The 24,619-nt window shown below is 44.7% G+C and overlaps 1 protein-coding gene across 1 annotated transcript; it reads left to right on the top strand.

Moving 5' to 3' along the window:
- On the top strand, positions 1-21,896 carry LOC149361755 (monocarboxylate transporter 2-like). The gene is made up of 6 exons (XM_089568147.1): positions 1-103; positions 7,985-8,131; positions 11,144-11,287; positions 17,393-18,178; positions 21,606-21,779; positions 21,886-21,896. Exons 1-6 carry the CDS (start codon positions 1-3, stop codon positions 21,894-21,896), a joined length of 1,365 nt encoding a protein of 454 aa, XP_089424273.1.
- Positions 21,897-24,619: the final 2,723 nt, after the last annotated feature.

Below are 24,619 nucleotides of genomic sequence, written 5' to 3'. Positions count from 1 at the left end.
ATGGAAGCCAGGATGCCCAAGGATGGACAGTGGAGTCAATGGAAATGGGGCGCTGGGGTTCGCCAGCACGGTCCAGACAGCGTTCACAGCTGGCTTGTGGCAGGTAAGTGGCTACGTGCTTGATAAAGCATTTCTCGCAGTGCAACTTTTTTTGCCATATTTGCTTAAGTGCCACTCATTTCTGGTTTTAAATTCTCTTAATTTTTCTCACGTTGCAGAGCTTACGATGTCTCCCTTTCCAGCTGTTGCATTAGGAGCTGAAAACAAAAAGCTTGGCTATCGCGCAGACAGGAGTTCCTTGACAAGGGCTGTCGCTCCCTCATTCGCACACAGAGGAACTTCTTTGACACTCTTGACAGAGCTTCGCAGCATCATCTTAACGTAGCGCTTGCTCTTAGATCTTGTGTCTCTGTAATTCCAAGCACTGTTTTCGTGGATACCTTACGCAGTTAAGGAGATGCCAGGACATCACGTCGAGTTTCGCGTACTGAATCACTGCGCTGCCGCTAGTGTACGCAGCTCCTGTGCATGCTCTGGTTGCTGAGTTATATTAGCGCCTTGCATGGACGAAGCTTAATGACTGTCACAAAATTTGGTGGACATCTGGCAGGTCAACGCAGTGTGAAAAAAATTCTTGCCCGTCTACGCCTCCGAAAGCTCGAGAAAGATGTAAAATTACGTCCGATTGCGGTTGCAGAGCGCGCTATAATTTGCGTATTAAGTGGTGCCTTCTCTACTTCACGAGGATGCTCCGTTTATGCCTCTTACATGGGGAGCAATCCCTTTGTTTTGGGTCTTATGTGCCTAGTCTCCTACGCCAACCACATCTGCCTCACCGTCTTGCAAACTCATGGGCTCACTCTGGAAACGTCACTCGAACAGACTGTTCACTTTTATAGCAGTCTGCATCTTCGTCACACAACAGTGGCGATGACACAATACAACCGCGCCAAATATAATTCGCAGCACCGAAACAACTTCACAAAACTTGTTCCGACGCTTGCTGCGGAGCAGCCGATGATCTCTTAAAAGGTGCAATGAACTGCAGAAGAAACGATGGGGCCCCGGCAGGGCCTTGGGGGCTAAAATGCTATAAAAACCTCGGAGAACATTCAAGGGTTTCCCGGTTGGTTGCTAAGAGCGTCAACTTCTCGGAAGCACAATTTAAATATATTTACACTTCAATAGATTCAAAATAAATACAGAAATTATTCACCTGACCTAATCAGATATAAACCTGGTTTTCTGGACAGCTTTTCTCAAAGTGAAAAGAAAGATGTTTATATGCTACAAGAACGCAACAGATCTGATTAACTGGTTTTTGCTGGCAGCATGAACTTTCGTTGCTTTGGATGCAGCACAGCTTCTGGTTCAGCACAGCACGGTACGGTCAGTGGATAGAAAATGAGAAGATAGCGCCCACTGCTTTCTCGCTGATTTGCGAAAGTTGAGAATTTGGATTACTGGTGTTTTGGATCATCAGCTGGATCATCCAGCTAGTCCGCAAGGCAGCTGCCGCCAGCGGAGCCCTGGACTAGGAGTCCCGACCACGCGGTTCCTTCGAATTAATCTCTTAAAAACAAATTTTTTCTCTCTGTATTTCCTTCAATTCGTTTGCATGAACTTGCCGAAATAATGCATTCGCCATTTATAGGCGGGCTCCCCTGGGCATGCCGCAATCTTCTTTCCTATGAACGGCTAATCGTAACGCTGGGCGCTGTGTCTTCGTTGGCGCGGCGAGCGCGCCCTGAACATCTCTGGGTCCTTGCTTCCGTATTACATCCTTACTGACTGCAAACCTGAGGCTAGGCTCACATAGCGGCAGTGAAGACCTGGAAATACGCCAAACACGGTCTGCTAAAGCGTCCGGGCGCGCCCGTCTCGGGTGCGAAGAGGGCACTTCTTTTCATAGCGAGCGTCTAGGGACTTTTGGCGTGGCCGCGCCTATCGATTGCGCTCGTCTCAGAATCAAGCACTGCAAGACGTGAATTGCTGACGGGTGGCAGCGGCTTTTCCTTTTATCGCCCTAGCCCATCACCATCAGCCTTGCACCGTGATCTCCAATAATGTTACCGCTGGTGCGAGTGCCGGGAGACGTATACTCCCCTCGTAACCTGTTTCGTAACATTGTGTCTTAGAGGCCATCTGTGATTTTGTAAGAATAAAATCACATTCCTTAGCGTTCCCTTGCGCCGCTACAAAAAAAGCTTTTCAAAATATCAAGTAGAAGAATTTATAAAGCGCAAAAACCAGGACACCGACACTAGGTTTCCACCAAAGAATGGCTTCACGACGGACCATCCTATCGGACGCCATATCACCACGAACATCCTAATGCCATCCGGCCAACTAACTTTCTGTAGCCTCCTGCTACGCTTGCCTTTTCTTGGAATCCACTCTGTTACCCATAACGACCGCTGGTTACCTTGCCTTCGTAATACGTACGTGCCCGGCCCAAGCACATTCCTTCTTGGTTTCGGACAAGGGTGACACTGACACCGCGTTTGTTCTCTGACGCATTCGTCCATCTTCCTGTCTCTAAATATTACTCTATCACTTTCGTTCCATAGCTCGCTGTGTTGTCCTCAGTTTAAGCTGAACCCTTTTGGTTAGCCTCCACATTTCTGCTCCATAGGCGAGTGTCGATAATATACAGCTGTTTTCTCTTGAAGCATAGTGGAAAAGTGCCATTCATAATCTGAGAGAACCTCGTGTACCTCATTTTGTTGCGAAAGCAACACTCCGACAGCCAAAGCGAGACCTGGGGTGGCCGCCGTCGCGCCGTAGCTACGCTGACCTTGAGCCGCCGCCGCGCCTAGCAGATGACGCGCCGTAGCCCAGCAACGCTAGGGTGCCGCGATGCGCTCGCCCTCTCCGCCGCACGGAGCGGTGGAGAGGGCGCATCGAGGCACCCTACAGCATGGAGGAAGGAAAAACTAGGAGGGAGCACGACGTCACAATCTTGAAGCCTAGTCATAAAAAATATAATGGAAAGCATCATGGGAAATAGGCCCTCACGTGACAAGGCAGCGGTAGCTCTTAGTCGGATTTCAGTTTCGGTTTCGCTCTCTCGCTCTACGAGCAACTGCGCAACCATCTGCTTGTGTTCACTGACGGCTCCGTGGTGAGCGCAAACTGCTCGCTCGCCGCAGCGGCCACCACCCCCGAGCGACGCGTGCGATGACTGCGGCGCAGTGGAGACCACATGCTCCTTCGCTGTGCCGCTTCTGCAGTCTACAGGGCGCTGGGAATCATACCGGACAGTCTCGAAGCGCTCCTGTGGCCGCGCGGCAGTGCGAGCACCCATGACAGAACAATGGTGAGCCTCTGTGCGTTCATCGAGCAGGCGGGCTTGACTTCCCGCTTGCTCTTCGCCAGGTAGTGCACGCGTGACCCGAACGCTCCGTGGGTGCTACCTCGTACGGTATACGCGGCCAGGCACCCCACCCTGGCCGCCAGTGCAGTGTGCCGCGCGCGCGATTAGTCGAGACAGGAAGTTACGTGCGCGCGGCTATGTAAATACAGTTCACTTCTTTTTGTTAGTAATTGTGCGCAGTGGCCGGTATATCCCGCGCAGGGGCAGACGTAAAGCCGCCGGCACTCTCTCTCGACAGCGAGAGAGAGAAATACTTCACTGCTGCATTTCACGTCGGAACCGCGTATGTGCGCGAGCGTATTCGGCGCGAGTTGTGCCTCGAGAACAGCGGAGAACGGCGGGCCCATGGGCGGGCCGAAGTCCGCCTGCCCGAGAAACAGAATCTTGCGCAGCGCGCCGGAGTGCTCGTTAAACACGTCCGTCCGCCGCGAGCGCTCTGGAAGCCATTGTGCCCTTTTTTAGAGGCTCGTTTTCTTCGCCTACTCTCGAGTTCTCCGCTTATAGCATGCGCTGAAATAAAAGCTCTGTATGTGTGTATAACGACGAAAGGAATTCCTCTCCATTCTCTTTATGAACCACAGTTGAACAGTGACGATCGAGGTCGCAGCCGCACCCTTTGATAAAAAGTTTACCTGCAGTTTTATGCAGTGCACCCAAAAACTCGAGTGTAATCAACAGAAGTGTTGAGACGCGGAGCCTTCAGACAACCTCAAGCTCGGTACGCATTCCGCCAAAGCTGCAACACTGGCGCTGCGCTTCTGCGCTACATCGGAGCACGGACGTTCACTAAAAAACACCGCTGGTTGCCAGTCTAGTAACTGTGGAGGGCCTATTTCCCAAGAGCCAGTGCGCAAAAGGGCCCTCGGCAGCGGCGTCAGAGGAGAATGGCTTGCAGAGGCTGAGCGCACTCTCTCCTAGTTTTTTTTCCTCCATGCCCTACAGCAACGCGAGAGCAACTCGCTCCGCCCCCTCGCAGTCGCCTAGCAGCGCAATAGAGAGCGCTAGCTCCTCCCTCTCGCCAGCGCTCAATCCGAGAGAGGAGGTGATTCCTTCGGCTGGGCTGAACAGTCTCGCTATGGATAAAGCTAAGGAGAACCCAAGAACACAGACGAAGGCGAGGAGGAATCAACGTGCTTTCGGATTCCTTTAGGTGAAACAGCGTTAAACCACAGCCAATTTTTTATTCTCCTTGTTATTTCAATTTCGTTATCCCGATCTGAGGTGCTACCTGGCTTAAGTACCTATCGCACACTGCTGTAACCTTCCGAGGCCATTAAAGGTCAATTTTGCACGTTTTAATTTTTAGAGACACTGTTTGCCTAAGTGATTGATCAGGCATTGTATTTTCGCCCCAATGTTACTTATCAAGGCAGCGTCAGCAGTAAATCGCAGATAACTAAGGAATTCTACATTAACTCTCAACTCCAGCTGCTTTCGACACAGGTGTCTGAATACTAGCTATAAAGATGCGGTAAATAGCAATAGAGATACCTTGAATCCATGCCTGGCGGCCTTCTTTCGGTTTTTATTTGTCTCTATTAAAGAATACCATGCATACAGCAGCTACAGATATTTTGCAGTACTTCTACATAATTCTCTTCTACACCCGAATGCCTTAATGCCTGTATGACTGGTCAGGCTTGAAATGGATTTTTGCAATATATGAATCCCATAGGTTGGGGTTGATTATACTACTGATTTCTCTATCATGTGATTGACACTGTGAATTCTATTTATCGGCGAGAAGCCTTTAAGAAAGCCTGCCAGCTCCTTTTATTGACTGAACTTTACGCTTCTCCTGACTCCATAAGCGATTATCTTAGTCAACCCGTTCTACAAAACTGACTCCAAACTGATTAGTCGGTAGATAATGTTTCAGCGTTTTTTCGACATTTCGGTGCACTTACGGTGAAGAAGCATTGCGTATACAAGGTAGGCTTTTTTTTCTAACAAAATATTTCTTTAATTCCTATTCCTTTACTCTCCTGATATCCAGTTGCTCTCCACTTCTGCCTCTCTCATTACTGACCTGATTATATCGGCTAGTGCACTGATCTGTGTGGAACCCTGGACTACTTTTACTATGTCATCCATATTGATGATAACATATTGCTCTCAATCTCTTGCCCCGAATATATGTCTGTTGCCAATCTCTCCTTTTATCTTGCCAGCATATAATGTATCTTCGTGCCTCCTAGCATGCTCGATTATCTCTTTATTCAAAAAACAGCGCGAACAAACGCTGACGGAATGAAGAATACACAGAAACAAGCGCTGACTCTCAACTAAAGTTTAATCACAAGAAACACGCTTATAAAGGAAACAGAAAACAAATAACACCAAAACCAGAACGGATGTGCTACTAAGTGATATCCAGATATGCAACCTCACAGTCACGCAGGAGCAGGGATGGTTTGCTGACACACAATCTTGCTTTCTTTGCCATATTATACGCCCCGATGATTTTCCTGGTCAACTGGTCGGGGTGTTTGTACAAAATGTCAGTACAATGCAAGGACGGAAGGCAGGATTGACACTCTCGGCAATGATCAACTAGATTAGTGGATCCATTAGTTTCTAATGAATTGAGATGTTCTCCGAGCCGTGCGCTAATACGTGTATTCTTCCTTTCGTCCCCGTTTGTTCGCGCTGTTTTTTGCATAATATCACCAACTCGCCCGCATAGCTATTCTGTCTATTATCTCCATATTATAATTTCTTATGTCGGTTACCTGACTCTCATTGATTAACTTGGATAGTTTTCCAAGGTCTATCCCCTACCTTAGATTGCAAGGTTTTATATTTTGGCGTTTTCTAGTCAGGTAATTTGTCTTCTGAGACAGCTTGCCGAAATCCTGTCTAGCTATCCAACCGCCTTATCATATTGCGCACTCCATAATAATATATTTGATAGTATCTTTCATTGCTTTGAGTGGAACAGGAGAAGCTTGAGGAAACAATGTCCAAGCTAACGCAAGACGGCAACAGGCCGCATGAGAAGCAACAGTAATCAATTCTAGAAGGCCTTCTAATGAGACCATTAGGCTGAATCAATTCAACAAAGGTGAGCTGGGAGAATCTGTATCAACCAGCATAAATAGGGGATCACATATACAAAAAAAACGTGCCTGGCCAACCTGAAATTTTAAATGACGAAGACGACTTGACTAATTTTTAAATGTGTAACAGCTATACCACCACGTAAGCAGGTATTGCTCACCAACGTCGAAGTGTCTTAAAGAGTCCTCGGCCGTGTATACGCCGTGGTAACGAAAAATATTTCGCCAAGTAAGAATTGCTGCTCCGGAGCCGTGGGTACATATATAAAGCCTTTGCGAACAGCTTTGAGACTAAGTGGATTGCCATTGTATCGGTAGGACACAACATCATCTTAAGTTCGGACGAGTTGGAACTCTGGGGAGGCATTACCTGGTACGCAGTGAAGTTTAGAAGCAATGTCACAGGGCTTTAAATTTTAACAAACTGAACCCCGCATCGTGATATCAGGTTTGAACAGACACCTCGAACAGGACGCGTCATACCAAGCTTGAGCTAAGAATCTTCACGCTTCGAGGGCTGCAGGAGGAAACTCGAAGCTTCAAGCAGGCGGAAGCCTTTGGAGACTAACTGGGTCCTCGGCCGTTATTAGGCTGTGGGCTGCATACTGGGAACCGAGGCCAGGCGTGTCGCACGCTGATGTCCTTTGATCAAAAATTAGCCAATGTTTAACTCAACTTGAACCGATGTGTAACGTACGAAAACGCGGTGACGTGAATGTTGACACCACAATGGACATCAGAGCAACGAGATTACGCAAATCGTAAAGCTATGAACAACTTTTCTGGGGTGGCCAGTATTAAACTGTCGGAAATGACCAGGGTAAAGCTCGGACGCCGCGAGTGTGCCGGGCACGCCAAATTTTGGTTGCACATCGAGTTTGGTTCATATCGACCAAGGTTAAATTTCGCGGCTGGTTTGGGCTATAGACTCTTGCCGCTTGGTGTCGCAGTTGATATGGCAACGAGAGATGCACAAGCAAAATAAACTAGCAAGATGCGCAGGCAAAATTTTCCTCGTTTCTGACGATCGTATGAGTGCTTTCGCACTAAAATTAATTTTGTTGTCATTTTCATGGCCATGGCGCTAGTAGCACTGCACGAAGGTGGTCGGTCGTACGCTGGGCCCTGGGCCTCGTCAAGCTGACGAAAGCAGGTTTTAGCTGAGGTGTCCCACCAGAATTTTTTCTGGAAATAAAACTGAAACTGAAAAAAAAAACTTTCCCTCCGTTTTCCATTATGCGTAGTTGATGAAAACCTTTGTAAGCTAGTATTACCTGAGCATTTCGCTTTGGAAATTAGGATACCGAGAACCGCTTCTCGGTCAAAGTTGCACGGCATTAATTTTGAATTCTGAATGAAAGGCATCGTAACGCGTACAGCAGGCAATAATAATCGAAACATAGATACGTCCATCACCGTAACAGTTTTCTGAGGGGTAACTTTTATGGAAGTAGATTCGTACGTTCCCATGATTAGCTTGTATAAGAAGGCAAGCTAGGGGTGGTGAGGGGCAAAAACGCTGCTTGCGTTCTGTTTTTACCTTCCGCAGGGGCCTGCGCGCTGGCCAGCTTCTTTGCAATGGCGGGGAGGCGTTCTTCAGGGTTCCTCTTCGTCGCCATACAGGAAACCTTCCAGACAAACAAGAGCGATGGCTCGTGGCCTGTTATGGTCATGGGTGCTGTCGTATACCTCGCTGGTGAGAAAAAGCCTCCTATTTTCTCCGTATTAAAAGGAGACATTAATATTTCTTGTTAGTCTTGCAAACCCTCTTCCTCAAGCGACTTTCTTCTCGAGGTTACCCCAGTATTGATGGAATGAAACAAGTTATTAGTATTTATATACATACGGTATAGAGGGTTAGATTCTGGTCAAACATTTAAGGGAATCCCCCTAAATCTGCAAGCTACTATGTATACGCACTGACGTTGGGTAACACTTACCGGATGTTAAAACGATTCTACGAATTCATTATTTACTTGAAAATACTGCAGCCCCATTCTAGTGGCTATAGCAGGAGTGGTTATATAAAATGTGCAACAATTCCATGTATAAAAGGGTACATAACAAGGATTACCAATATAAGGGCTGAAAACAACACCATACAATGCTACGACTCAGTTGCCGACGCAAGATAAGAAATTGGTAATGCACGAACGTTGGCATGCAAAGCGTTCCAACGCTCTACAGTACACGAAAAAAAAAGCTGTATTTGAAAACGTTAGTACGGGCAAAAAAGGTTGGATATAAAGATCGTGATGGCTCCTTGTTGCAGGCAATTTTCAAAACGAGATATGCTTACCCTCTGAAAGACAATTAGCAGAATGGACTATTGAGTGACGAAGTTTTATGGGCTCAGTTTTCCGGTGGGATGTGAGTGGGCTTAAGTGTAGGAAAGACATGGCAGATGAGGGTGAAAAATGAAAGTCGCAGCGGCGGAAAGTAAATCTTACACCTTTTTGTTTTACAGATTTCAGTGATCGATTTCACATCGCTTCATATTCATAGGCTTCATAGGCGTCATTGCTTCATAGGCTTGGCAAGGTTAGCTGAAGAGATGGAAGCTAGAATTATCACTGATATAATAGGACAGGAGAAAAAAGCCAGCGAGGAAGAACATGAATAGGTTGTAGCAAGTGCGGAATAACGGGAGCTCTGAATTTCTATTCATACAAAAATTCTGCCTTAGCTAAGGAACAACAGAGCCCACCGGCTATGAACCTCAGCGTCATCAATATAATCAGAGAGTGCTGAGTGAAAACAGTTACCACGAAATGAATGGAATGTCTGCGGCCAAGCCCCTTACAGGAAAAGAATAATCCAATTGCGTAGGCCAACAACATGAAAATCTGAAACCCGTTCTGTTAGATAGGGCTCACAAAGCTGTCACATCTAATTGTAATTCATGAAAATAGACGTGTGGAGTATTGTTATCTTCCCATCAATGAAGCCAAAAATAACCATCTAACATGCCTATTCACGACCACGCAATGAAAGATCGAGGCCCCCATACCACTGACAAAACTAACCTGTTATATCAAAACGTTTGCTGAACGCAGCTAAGCGAGAACATGCACCCTTTCACGCTTTGAAATGCTGTGTTGCTTTAAGATCAGTTACCGCTGAGGAGGTACCGCCCCAGAGAAAGGCCATCACTGTATTTTGGAGATTTCGAAGCATACACGGGCTGCAGAAAATGTTTGGCCATAAACCCGCGACTCCGCGTTGTGAACACGCGGGCCTTTCGACGCGGTAACATAAGGAGCTCGCCGGCCCAGAAGTTGGCGTAAAGTGCCACTCTCCGTCGGGCTGTGAACTAAAAGAATAGGGAGACAAAATATGACGTGCGCGTTTTGAACCAAAGGCAGCGTGAACAGATAGCCTTCGCTTGCGGCTGAATTAGACCAATGCTCCTTCGTCGCGTAGCTATGTTCGCCGTCACCGGCAAACGAGCGCACAGACCCGAGGGTATAAGCGGCCATTTTGAACAAAGTTCAGCATTGTTCAGCCAAGTTAGCTCATAGGATGCTGCCATTTTCAGGAAGACGCTCACCAATAGACTTTAACAGCCATTTGCACGCGCGACATCAGTATTACTTTATTGTACATGGCAGCTGAGTGACATACGTTTACGCGTTTATCAAGTTCCAACTTGCAGTTTAGTGGACTACTTTGCACGTGAAGGTGTGAACGGAGCTGGATGTACACTAGACGGTCGTCGGGTGATCCTTCACCACAAAGCTCACTGCATGGCATCCGTGCGCGAACACATTTGTTTGAGGAGCGTCATTATAGCAAACCAAACGCAACTTCGATTTCATTGTCGCAGCGGCAGAAATACTTACTTACTTTATTTCACTTTATTTCAAAAATGTGCATACAGACTTTAGAATAAGTCACATGCCAAAAGCTAAAGAAAAGAGCTTGAAAATGCCTGTGGCTCATCTAAGAACCGTTACAAAAATAAATAAATAAAATAAACACATACATACAAAGGTGGCAGGTCGCATACGAGCACACTATAGAAATTGATATTTACGATTTAACCGATTGCTACACAGAGAAGCAGTTTTAAAACTAGAAAAAAAACATTACAAATGAACAAATGCATTTGAAAGTTAAACACTGGTGGGTTGATGACAAATGGGAAAAGGACACCGATACATACACAAACTACAATATATGAAAAGTATTTATGGAATATTATTTACAAAGTACACTTTTAAATCATGTGATCGGAGGTTACACATGCTAAGCTGGCTAGATCCATAGCTGCTTAGAACATGAAGTATAAAGAAATGAAGTGCTTGTTTGCCATAATCTGTTCTAGCACGTGGAAGTGTCCATTTTTCAGTGGATCGGGTTTGAACATACTTTTCTATGGGCTTTAACGTTGCGATATTAGGCAAAAAATTACATATTGATGGTGAAAAAAATTTTAGATACTATAATATGCTACACACTACCCACATACACTATCCACACTATCCACATCTTCATTGTTGACCACCTCTTGGGCTTCGACGCAAAATACGTCTCTAAGCAAATATTTCAGCAGCCTTTTCGTCTATTAAGATAAATATAATGAGCTGTAAAATTTGTTGTTTTTGCTATTGTCTATTGGCGTTATCTTCCACATTTGGATTTTCAAAAATCAGGAGAATGGGAGCTTACAGCATGCACCAATAATATTTGTTGTATTTCCTTCCAGGGTTGATAACAGGTCCCGTGGCTCACAGGTTCACTGCAAGGCCAGTGATCATAGCGGGAGCCGCTACTGCAAGCATAGGCGCCATCGTCAGTTACTTCGCCACAAGCATTGGCTTGATCACCTTTACACTGGGCGTTGTACATGGTAAGACAAATGCAGCGCAGCCCTGTAACATAATTATAAAATCCTAAATTGTGGGCTTTAGTGCCCTGGAGCAACACGGTCTATGAAGGACACCGCAGTGTAGGTGACGGAGTTAATTTATACCGTTCAACGTGAGCCGACATCGCGCAACGGAATGATGTTTTTGTATTTCGCCTCCACCGAAATACCGCCACGGCGACCCAGATCAAATCGGTCAGCTTTAGTCCAGCAGTCGAAAAGCAAAATAAATGAGTACTATAAAAAAGAATACTATATGAAACCAATAAGTCCTTGGGTGATACCTGCTATACTAAATGTTATGAAGCAACGTGATCATTGGCTTCTTAAAATAAAACAGAATAGGGGTAATGAATACTATAGCATGCAGTATCGTACCTATAGAAATAAAGCTGTGAGCATGATGAGGTTGCAGATGTCTTATCATTGTGGTGAATTATATAAGTGCGCTAATAATTTTAAAAAGATCTGGACTATTATCAATTCACTTATTCAACCCTCTGTCTGTAAAAGTGTACTGCCCCCATCCGACGACTCTCCACAAACAACTCCCACTGTTGATCGCTTTAATCACTTCTGCTCAGTAGCGTTATATGGTAAAGAGAGAGAGAGAGAGACTCTTTAATGAAATGCAGAGAATTTAGCCGGCGTTTAAAAATCGCTGGCATGCTACTCTGCGTAGGAAGGGGAATTTGGGAGAAAAAGACAGTAGGAGAGCAGCGTGGAAGAGGTAAAAGAAAAAAAAAACGAAGATAAAATGCGGCCATGAAATGGGTATTAAGGATGCAATGGCGAGTATTGATGTAACCTATGGAATGATGGAGCGCATAGTCCGACAAATGGGCTGACGAAGTTCTCTACATGAAGAATGCATGAAGGTAACGTGCAAGTGAATTTAGAGCTTATCTAGATGTCCAATGTCTTTTAAATATGAAAAAAGAAAGTTCATTGCAAGTCTCTGTTGCCTGAAGCAGGCTAAGGGACCTAAAACTTTGTCCATTGTTAGGGGCACTGGGCAGAGCTTCTGCATGCAATGTTCATAGTACGCACGCTCGTTAGCATACGCAGGGCACACAAGTAGGATATGTTCCACAGTTTCTACCGCGGCACAATTGTCACAATGCGGACTGTTCGTTTGTCCAAAACGGTATCGCAAGCGGTTTGTATATGCAGAATTCAGACGAAGTCGGTGATAAAGTGTTTCCAGTTGTCGAGGAATTCTGGGTGAGAGTCTTGATCTAAGATGTGGGTCGATTGAGTGAAGAAATTGGTACTGATGTGTCGGCAAACTCCAAAGCCGATACGTTTCTTCGTAGGCAAAACTTTTAGCCATTTGGGACGCATCCGATTTTGTGAAAAAAGTTCGAATGTATCTTCGATGTTGATGGCCCTTACGGGCCGCTTCATCTGCTTTTTCATTAGCCAGAATGCCACAGTGAGCAGGTACCCACTGAAATGTTATGCAGTGGCCTGCGGCAACAGCTAAATGATGTATATACCCGATGTCGAGGGAAACTGGCTGGTGATTCGTTTTCTTCAGCAGGTTGGCGAGGATCTGCAGCGATGCTTTTGAATCGGTGAAGATAACCCAACGGCCGGCGGTTCGGCGCAGGATGTAAGAAACAGCTTCCTTAATGCCGTGAAGCTCAGCTGTCGTAGAGGATGTCCTCCGCTGCAGCCGGTAAGAAAGGGCATGGTCTGTTGAGGGCACATAAAGGCCACAAGAAGAGGTTTCTTTAGTAGTTGAACCATCGGTGAAGATATGGATGTGCTGCGTATATTCCTCCGTTAAGTAGGCTAGAGTAGTTTGCAGAATCGCTGCCTGTGGCATGCGGCTCTTTGCATTCACACCTGAAACAGACTTCTTCACCTTTAGAGAAGAGAGTGTCCATGGAGGAAAGGCCAGAGGTAGTAGCTTCTGTGGCTGATTAATAGTAGGAAGGGGCATGAGCTGTACTGCCTGGCCAAAGCTAGAGTTGCTGTGAGTTAGATGGACGCGGTGTAGGAAGTGCTTCTTCCCTTGCAGGACATGGCGGAGATGGGTACGCATAGTTTCCTGGGCGGCAATCACCTCTAGTGGGAGACATCCTGCCTCCGCTACTGTTCCTGACGCAGAGGAACCTTTTGGTAGGCCAAGACATATTCGCAGGCAGTTGTTCCGTGCGGCATTGAGAGTCTTATTGCTTGATGTAGATAATCTTTGAAGCACTGGTAGACAGTAGCGCAAGGTTCCTTCAACGTAGGCTTTTTCAAGCAGAAGCATTGATCGGCAGTTGCGACCCCACCTTGTTCCCGCCATGAACCTGAACACTTGCGATGCTGCAGTAATCCTCTGGCGGAGTTTTTTGATCTGAGGTGACCATGACAGATTGTAGTCGATTACAACACCCAGGAATCGCTGAGATCGTACATATGGCAGCGATCGTCCGCCTAGGAGCAGCGGATATCGGGTCATCGTTTTTCTTGTAAACGCCATTGCAACACTCTTTTCTGGCGATAGACGAAGACCTCTGGAAGCCAGGTACATCGAAACGTGCAATAGCGCTCTCTGAAGACGTTGCTGGGTAATATAGCGCGAACGTGATGCGGTCCAGATGCAGATATCATCAGCATAAATTGTTATGCGGACCCCTCGCGGAAGGTTTCTTGTTATGTGAATAAGGACAATATTGAACGAGAGGGCTGAGCACCGCTCCCTGTGGTACGCCCCTCTCCACTGCGTGAAAGCGAGTTGGACCGTCTGGAGTGGTCATAAAAAGTTGCCGTTCTTTTAAATAATGCCCAATCCACTTGTATAGCCTTCCTCCAAGGCCAAGACTGGCAAAGGCGGCGAGTATTGCATGGTGAAAGACAGAGTCAAAGGCGGCCTTGATGTCTAGGAAAACGGCTGTCGGGATGTACCCAGCATGAAGGTACTCCTCAAGTGATGAGACGAGGGCGATGATATTGTCAGTCGCCGACCTGTTTTGACGGAACCCGTTCATTTCTTGGGGGAACTCATTTCGGCTTTCTAGGAACCAAATTATGCGCTTGGAGATCATGCGCTCCATGAGCTTACCTACGCAGCTCAGTAGGGCAATGGGCCGGAATGATGCGTAGCTTGTTGGCTGCTTACAGGGCTTCAAAACGGGCACAATTTTTGCCAGCTTCCATTCCGTGGTGACCTCACCAGCCATCCAGGAAGAATTGTAATACTCCAGAAGTCGAAGACGGGAGGTGTGGGGTAGCTTAGCAATGGCGTCATAGGTCACCTTATCATGACCCGGAGACGTGTGTCTGTTTGTCTCCGCGATAGCTGTGGATAGTTCTTCCATTGTGAAAGGCAGGTCTAACGCTGGCACTGCCGCCTTTGGGATGCCTGTTTTACCATCTGCGGAGAGTGTCGAATGCCCTGACCCTGTCGACAGTAGCCTGCAGTATTCTTCTGAGACTTCTTTTATAGATTTTTGTTCGTGAAGGGAGAGTGCAGCGAAGGGGTGGAGTTGTTGAAGTGGCGTGCGCATACCTCTAACTATCCGCCAAATGTTGGTTACTGGTTGGCGCACATCCAGCGTAGAACAAAAGTCACGCCACTTTTGCCGACTCAGTTTATCCATGTAGCGTCGAATGGTAAGAAATGTTAATCAGCAATTAAACAGCACACGTAGCATACGGCCGAGCCGATCTGTATGCTCTACTTCGTCGTCTTCCCTTCTCCCATGCCGCGAGTGCGTGCAGCGCACCTGCCACACTTCATCTTTATCACAAGTAGGCAACGACCTACAGCCCACTGAACCAGTAAATACTAACGTTATTATGCCAACGCGGAAAGAATCCTGTTTCGTCTACGAATATGGATCTGTTGATGGGGTCATAAGTACTGTTAAATAATTCTGTCAGGAAAGGCGTTGGGCATTGATGAAATTTCTATATCACTTTTTAAGGGCACCATCAATACACTTGGGTCAACTTTGGCCTCACTAATACATAAAGCATTTTATCCTGCTAGCTACCCTGATGCGTTAAAGGTTACCAAAGTTATACCATTTTTTAAACATGGTTAACCTAATCAGCTCAGAAATTATAGACCAATTTCGACTCTTAGTTACCTTAGTACTCTGTTTGAAAAATTGCTAGTTTGTCGTATAAAGCTCTTCTTAGAGAAGAATAACCTTATTTACACTAACCAGCACGGTTTTCGAGGTAACAGGTCAACGACGACTGCTATTTTATCTCTATGTGAAAGTATTAATGAGGGCCTTGATAGCTACGAAATTTCAATAGGAGTATTTTAGATATTACAAAAAAAATTGATACTGTAGATTTAGTGTCCGAAACTCGAAAGATGTGAATTTAGAAGTGTAGTTCTCCATTTCTTTAAAAGCTGTTTGTGCGATCGTAAACAGAGCGTAATTGTTGACGAAGAAGCTTCTGGCCTTCTGCGGATTCGAATCGGGCTGCCACAAGGGTCAGTTCCGGGGCCTTTGTTTTTTGTTCTATATATAAATGATTTGCCGGATTGTTTGACTAGCGCTCTCGCAGTAACGTACGCCGACGATACAGCTACTTTAGTGACCTTTAAATGTGAAACTCAAGTGGAACTCATTAAAAAAATAGAGCTTCAGTATTTAAATGATTGGTTTTTGTCAAATAACCTGTCTTTGAATTTTGACAGAACTAAATACATTATCTTCAAATCAGTTTACAGGCGCAGGAATATGCTGCCTTGCCATATACAGCTAGACAGCAAAGAAATGCAACAAGCGTTAACAGTTCCTTACCAAGGCATTACATTGGACTCTGAATTATACTAAAAACCGTATTTATACACCCTCGTTCTGTCAAAAGCACGTAAGTATTTTGATAAGACTCCTTTATGAACAATTTATTTTTGTATCTTTCAATCACATATCGCACACTGCATTGAAGCTTGGGGATTTACATACCGTACATTTCTTGAACCTCGCATAATATTACAGAAAGAGAGCTTCACGGGTTGTTCACTCGGCACTACCTGTCGCCCCGACGGGAGCGCTGTTTATCTACTCTAAAATAATGCCCTTACTTAAACTGCGTGGTTACCGCTCCACTTTACTGGTATAGAGGGTAATACACAGCCCGACTCCCCTTCCGTCAACTACATTTCCTTCACCTCATAGCTCATAGAAATTCACGCGCTGTGTCCGAAGGCAAACTTTTAATACCTCCCTCTCATAACATCTATGGCCACCGGCTCCTGAGGTACACTGGTGTGAAAGCTTGGAATGATCTTCCTCGTAGGCAATCTTCCTGCTTTCTCCAGTTGTAACGCACTAACCCTGAACAAATATATTTTGGCGCCGAATTTTTAATCATGTAATTTGCAAACTATAAGTGAAGGTCATTTGTTCACTGGTTGTGTGCTTTAGCCGTAATAATTAGTATGAGTGCAATGTGGACTATGCAGTGTATTCTTGATGGTGGTGTATGAAGTGCGTATTATTTACCTTATGATCTTGTATCCGTTTATCTGCATGGCAGTGTTATGCAACGTTGCTATGAATATTCGTTTTGTTTATTTTTATGAGACAGCTGGAAGAGACGGGTGAACACTTGATTTTCATGTTTAGTGTGTGGTCTTGAGTTCGTGCGTGCCATCTCTGTCTTACTTTTTCATACACTTGTGTATGAATCATGTACAAGCCTTTGGCTATGGATCCGCTCAGCTTTTTATATTGAAGGTGTACCTATAGTGACAATAAATCAATAATAAATAATGGGCCATTGTGTAGTATCAGCTTCAGCCCTGGGGAAAAATAACATTGCCTGAATAAAAGAGTCTCCGCTTTAAACACTACTGGTTAAACTAAGCTTGTGAAATCTAGTAAACAACATTATTATGGCGTCGCTATTCTTTAAAATACACTTACCTTCTTACTGATGATGGCACAAAAAACTGCTGTAATTTCTCTTTGAGTCCAGTCAACGGCTACCTGTTATAACGTGGGCCAAACTTAACACTAATGCGCTCCATTCAAAAGAACGATTTTAATGCTGTCATCCAAAAAATACAAACCACAGTGGTCCTTACCTGGTGTTGCTTAATTTTTTACAAATTCTCTATCGCAGCCATCGGCACCGGAATGGTGTTCATCGTTGCACCCACGATCATCAGCGAGCACTTCGACAAACACAAGGCACTCGCCACTGGCATCAACTACACGGGCGTCACCATGGGCCTGTTCGTGTTTCCCAAGCTACTCGAGTACCTCACCGGAATTTACGGCTTGCGTGGCTGTCTCCTCATCTTCGGAGCGGTTCTCATGAACGGTTTCGCATTCAGCCTATTTCCGCGTACTCCAAGGTGGAGGAATAGTAAGAACCAAAACCAAGGGATGGCCGGAAACTCCACAGCCTCCAGCACTGAAAGAAAAGAGCAAACTCTGCAGTATGGGCTCACGGTCTTCAAAGACCCTATTTTTTATCTCCTCATGTACGGTTTCATCGCATATAGTCTCGTCTTCGAGTGCTATGTAGCGCTATTTGTCGACTTCGCTATCGACCGAGGGCTACCTGTGTCCACCGCTGTGACAATGACTTCAGTGGGAGCAGTCGCCGAAGTCGTAGGGAGACTCGTGATCCCAGTCGCTGTTGATCGTGGCTTACTTGGGAGCAAAGCCTCTATGCTGCTGTTATTGAGCGGCGGCGGCATTCTTCTTATTCTGCTCCCAGTAATTTCCACTCAAGGGCTAATCTTTAGTGCAGTGTTGGGTATAGCTTTTCTTGTCGGCATTGGCATGGTCATTTTCCCCATGGTTCTGGTGTCTTATTTTGGACTCGAAAGATTGTCTATGTCGTTTGGAATGATCATCGCTTCTGCAGGACTGCTGTCATTTGTGAAGCCTTCTTTCATAGGTATGTACCTGCTAAATTTCAATGGCATATTCTGGAGTGCATTGACACGTGGGAAACAATATGAACAACGGTCAAGGGGAGGATCAGACTCCTATCCAAGGCTTCGACAAGAGGACTTGTCTTTTTCTATACGTAGACGAAGTCAAGATTTCTTGTCGAACGATTGGTCAGCGGTCTGAGACACCATCTCGGCCATTTTGGTTTGTGTTCCAAAGAATGCTATGTCAAAAATCACAGAATCTCTACTGTCTATTCTCCCACGTGGCACCTCAACAGGAGTGCTTGAATAAATAAATTAACTAATGTACGCAGCATGATCAGTAAAGGCCTCTTTGAAGAACCCTATTCATGAGAACATTACTTTTGTAGCCACTTTGGCTACTGAATTATGAGTGTGAAATGAACATAAAAAAAGAATTACCAAATATATTGGCATCTTATTAGTATAAGATCAAGATTACAGTTTATATATTTAAGTTGGTCCGATACCAAGGAGCAAAGTTCCGCAAGAAGTTTCCGCACTGAGTTCGATATTGTGTTGGCCACAAACATGCAGCAAATTCTCTCAACGCGGACGATGGAGTTAGAAGTAAGCGTCCGTAAAAATGCTTCTCTGTGGCTCTTATATTTAGATATGACCTTGCTAAGCCTAAAAAATGGCTTAGGCACCGAGCGACCATTGCCTATCCAGCGCGTATACACAGGTTCTTAAAGGGCATATCACTTAAGCCTGCTACATAGATAATATTGGGCTCTAAGACCGGCTAAGTCACACAAAGACTTTTGCATCACACTGAATTCATATTCTACGAAAATGCTGCATTTTAGGCTGGAAATGCTGAAGTGTTCTCTACCACTGTTGGAAAACGCCGGTGACGTCAAAAATCACAACCTTCACTGTACTCTGACTGCTGTGTTGTGAAATGTGCTCTGGAAACCTTTGGCGATACAAAGGTACAAATACGAACTGGTTTCTCAGAAGTGTTGGCCGCCATACGCTGACGTACTTTCTTTCAGTGAGGAAAATTTTTTTTCTTGGAGGCTAATTAAAGACACCAGTGCATTGCACCGTAGCTGCATTGGCCTTAATGAGCTGTTAATAGTGCGCGTTTCTGGTACTTACCAACACTGAACCATGAAATAGAATGAATGGGCGGCTGTTACGACGCAGTCAAGGGGAAATATTTGTAGAAGAAAGCACGTATTTTCGGTGGTATAACTGCTCACAAGTTGTGAAATGTGTACTTCCGTGCCCGCACACCAGTCCCCGGACATGGAATAAATTTAACGCTTCATACTGCTGCCGAATAAGACTGGAAGTGGCGGTTCACTTGCAGAGGTTCATGTTCAAAGCCGTATGGCAGCTCCAGGTATACAATCAAGTCAGATGACTTGCAGAAAAGGTGATTAGGCAGGGTGGAAAAGCTCTTTAAAGAAAGCTTTACACACTGCATCCTCCTGAGCCGGCAGTAACAGGTTGCATACATCAGAACGCGAAGCGAAAAGTAAAACGCGACAAATGGGATACCCATGCTCCGTAACACCCAAACAAGGCAGGAGCTGCTTTTAAAATGTCAGTTGTACACTGAATGCACATTTATTATTGCTAATAATTTACAATTTCGATCTAAACTTGAAACATGCCTACGCCACCATACAGACTTTAAAATGACTATCGTACATTTGAAATGAAATGAAACCTTCGCCTGATTAGGAAAAAAGTCAACAAAAGTGGACATTATTAAGCAAAAGATATAGAATTAGACCATCTTTAGACGTAACAGCAACTAGTTGCTTCTAGTGAACATCAAAGATATTTGAAACTCGCTCACGATGGGTTCATTTCCTTTGAGACGAAATGCCAAAACACCCCTATGCTTCGAGATGTCGTCGCTCCTAGATCCATGACTGGTGGAAATCAGTTGTGAAGTCTCTGCTGCTGCGTGGCTCGCATCATGACTGTAGCTAGATGAAATTACATATTACCCTTCCGTAACAAAATTCTATCGTATATCATTAAAATAATTTTTTCAGTGATGATTAATTTTCATTCATATATGGAGGCTCCCTACATCTGAAAGTGCTTTATCTTTGCTTTTAATGCCCTAAAAACCAGAATTCAGCTGCAATCCCTAATCATTGGTTGATTTAATAACACAAGCAGTAGTTGCAGTTGTGAAGTTCTCCAGAAAGCATTTCAGACGAAAAAAACAAAAGCAGAAGTGTTTGGCCCCTAAAACCTCTCGGTTTGCGGAAAGGAACGTACCTTGAAATGTGCCTAGATGAAATTCTTTCCTAATTACCGAACATCTTACAGACGTTCTCTATTACACTTAACGCTAATTTCATCTTGTCATCAATGTATGTCTCCTTTGGTGTTAGCAACCTTTGTCCTGACGAGAAAATATATTTCGTTTGATTAATGGGGGTTTAACGTCCCAAAGCGACTGTAGTTATGGGGGCGCCGTTCAGAAGGGCTCTGGAAATTTCGACCACCTGGGTATATTTAAACTGCACCGACATCGTACAGCATACGGGCCTCCAACATCTCGCCTCCATTGAAAGACGACCGCTGAGACCAGAACTGAACCCGTGTGTTTCGGTAAATCATCCGAGCAGCATATACCCCGAGCCACTGCGGCGACTGGACAGTACTTTTGAATATTTCGGCATTCTCGGGCCGCCTATTTCTGGCCTCCTTATATAAGGGCCAAGTCACTGTCTTGTTCCTTGGTTACAAAGGACATAGTTGTGTCTGCCTTTAAGGGTGTCCATGTTCAAATTGCAGGAAACGCCTCCATAAATTTGAAACGTCAAGTTGCAAAAGACTGCCGTGGACGTGTTCTTCACACGTCGTTAGACACCCCGATATTTTGGGAATACTTTTCTTTTGGGAGATTCAAATAAAATCTTATTTGCTGGTTGTAACAGCTGCAAGACTAAAGTACAGAGAAGGACATATCACTTGTGTGGAGAAAAAAAAACAGATTAGCGTGCGCTCTTTGTTGGTAGTCTGTGCCTGAATCGAATAATTTATTTATGGGAACTGAAAACTAATAGAGAGAAAGTAGCAGAGCGCACACGGTACACTATTGACACGGTGTGAATGTAGTCGGTAGCATAATGGCCAAAGGAGCCCAATATATGTTCAGAGGTGGAATTACAAACTGCATGCTTGTAGATGAAAGCAGAGGTGTAGGCTTCAAGAAGAAACGGCCGAGCTGTAAAAAAAAAAAGATTATCTTAACCTCAGTATTATAACACCGTGCAGTGGGATATCGGGTGGCGTGGAGTTAGGATTAAGTTATTCGCCTGCGCATCTTCCCCACTAAATCCGTTCACTGCTTTCTTTTTGTTCTCCTTCACCAGAAAGGATTTCAAAGCTTTGTCGATGGGTTGTGACCACGCGAGATCATATTTTTTGCAGGTTTCTTCAGAGACAGAGTTGGTGCCTACGATTGGATCTTCGTGATCTGTGGATCCCTCAACCTTATCGGCGCAGCTATCTGGGTTGTAGTCCTGATATCGGAGGCGAGGCATCGAAAGAACCTGAAGATCCAAATTGCAGATCAACCCTCCAAAACAACAACCGTCGTCGAATGTACGAACGCATTTAAAAATCCAGTAACTACGTGATAGAAAATATCTAGTGATTTGAAATGTACAAATTGTGCATCGTGGTGCATTTCGCGTGTTTTGCACTGCAGATGCGTACTAAACGCAAAGGCAGCCGTAATGTTTTCACGAACTGGGCAGCAGACAGAATGCAAAAATTTTATAAATATCATAGAACGCACGACAATTCCTGACTCATAATACGTGTTTCAGTTTTGAGGACTGATGAACGTAATGGTGCACGAATACTACCACTTCGAAATGAGCTGGATCAAGTATTGTTCTTATGCAGCATTGTTTAGACCAGCTGATATTAATGGTCCAGCCGAAAAGAAAGTTATCAATTCTGATCAACCTCCGAGAGGGAGAACGGAAAACCGAAGTCAAACGCGGACTTGCTGTCCTTGTTGTACTTCGTTCTATCTTAATATCTGCGCAGATGTCGACACTTTAATAGCCTGGTTGTTTTGTCGAGTGTTCAAAATTTGCAGAATTTTTGCTATTGGTGACAAATGTTGTTCAAAAGATTAGCGTCTGTAATAAAAGTAAATTACTGGGCGAAACTAGCAATTGATTGCGAATGAAATTACAGCAACGTTCTCTCACTTAATGCCATTAAGAAGAGAAGGTTGCTGTAAAGAACAGCGCCTATTCTCGACTGCGCTGATATTGAAATACCGTATCAGTGCATAGTTAAGCCACGTAATTCATTCAAAAAGGATGAAGGCCCGCATGTTTGCGCTATTATGTGCTCGGTGGCCGCGAGCACCTTCCACTGAATGGAGAAATTAGGGGGTCACTCAAGCTCCACCTTTAAGGTGGAGCAGTTTCTCTTCCCGCACAGTAACAAACATCAACCGCAATTATCACAACAGAATTTCCACATTCTTGTCTTTGATCTCTTTCATACTAAAGTTTACGCACATAACTTTACTCTACTTAATACATAATTGGCATGTGTCTGTTTCACTCTACTAGTTCTAGCATTCCTAAGCTTCAAGTTAAGCCAATGGCGCACACACAGCACCGCCCCGTATCTCAGCGAAATCAACGTGCCTCCTTGATAAACAGCTTGAAAAGTTTTGAATTTGAGGCGGAATTATTAGAATACAATATTTTGACTTTTAATTTTACTGGGCAAGTTTACATGCTGAAATTGAAGGTCGGGAACATCAAAAGAAAGCGCTTTTTTCACTCTAGAAAGTGCCTTGAAATATTGGACCTGAAAATTCATACTTAAGAGTTCACTGAGCTTGCTTGTCCCCGTTACGCATTAACAAAATAGTATCGCTGTGCGTATTATCATCGCTGATACTACATTGGCTACCTCTGCCGCATACAATACACATTTCTTTGCTGCTTTAAAAATGAAGCGATCCCATTTTACATATCTGCAAAGAGGGAAAGCGAACTTTACGAGTTTGATATCCGTACTTTTCATTTTTCATATTCCTAAAAACCTAGCCAATTAAGAAAGTAAAGAGTTAGCCCACGTAAGATGCGGACGGCACAAAATATCTGTTACAATACTTCCATCTCAAATTCAAAAATTTTTAAAGCTGTTTATTTAGGTTCAGTTTCTTCGTCTGATTATTGACTTATATCACGTATTTAATGTCTGCCTTGCAGTAAAATAGACCGGCACAGACCGCACTGTGAAGTCTGTTAGATACAAAATACCTAAATTTAAAAAAAAATCACCCGTTATAGTGATGTAAAATTGATAGACCGGAAACTAAAAGTGGGCATGCATCTATTAATTACACAGCTCCAATTTCAAACGTTCTAGTCGGCTACTTTTCGGCCCTTCTTCATCCTTTCAGGCACAAGGTAGGAGGCTTACTTCTCATTGATTTGAATACTTTTTAGACTAAGTCAAGAGAAGTACGGTTGTTGAAGTAATGGAATCCTTTGTCAAGCCCAATTCGCAATTTTTGGAAGGCGGTAGTTAAGGCTGAGGGCAATGCTCCCTTGTAATATTTCTATTGAACCTATTTCAGCTTTAACACTAACCTGCGTTTGAAGTTTAGGTTGAATTACTGGGCATTTGAAAATTCGCCTTAATTAAAATCGTCTCAGAGAGATTGTCACCTTTAAAGTTACCTACTTTTACCTTGTTCTATAAAAGCCTCACTTATCAATTCAGACCAATGGCTTCCCACCTTTCTTCCTCTTTCCTTAACATTTTTCTGACACTCAAGCCTTTTGAGCCTTTGGTAGGCCTGATTTATGTTGTATGATAATTAACATGAATAAAAGTACTATCTATCTATCTCCACGCCGCTTTGTCTATTTTTTACTGCTCAATTGTTTTCTCCTGGCTTTTCCAGCTCAAACAAACCAGCCACAACACTGCGCCTACCGCGGCTGCCCATTCGTGAATGCGCAGCCTTTTAAGCAAACGTTCGCGGTCTACGTCATTTTCGATCCCAAGGTTTCATTCTGTAAAGCTGGCGTGTGTCTGAATAACAGCTTTCCAGTGCTACTGGCTAATCCTCTATAGTAGCCATCCTGCTTGGAAAAGATTTTCAGGTTCACGCTCCGCATTCTAAGACCCTTCGCGCATTCCGCCTCCTCGCCCTCACCGGATCTTCCACACTGGAACAACCTCATTTATTGTCACACTGCTGTGACCGGGAATTCATATTGTCACAGTACGCCGGTAGAACGTTCTCCCTGGCAGAACAGTACTTGGCAAGAGCACTGGACAGAGCACAGCCGACTGACCCTAAGAGCGAGCAGAAGACGACGAAGTCCGGCGCGCGACAAAGGATGAAGACAGACCGCACGGGGGCGCCGGTAGAGTGTCTAAAATAAGCGTGGCAT

This window comes from Amblyomma mixtum, chromosome 2 (assembly GCF_055824585.1).
Source record: "Amblyomma mixtum isolate Tamu chromosome 2, ASM5582458v1, whole genome shotgun sequence".
In the NCBI taxonomy this organism is placed as follows: domain Eukaryota; kingdom Metazoa; phylum Arthropoda; class Arachnida; order Ixodida; family Ixodidae; genus Amblyomma; species Amblyomma mixtum.
This window is presented reverse-complemented; position numbering and strand designations above follow the sequence as displayed.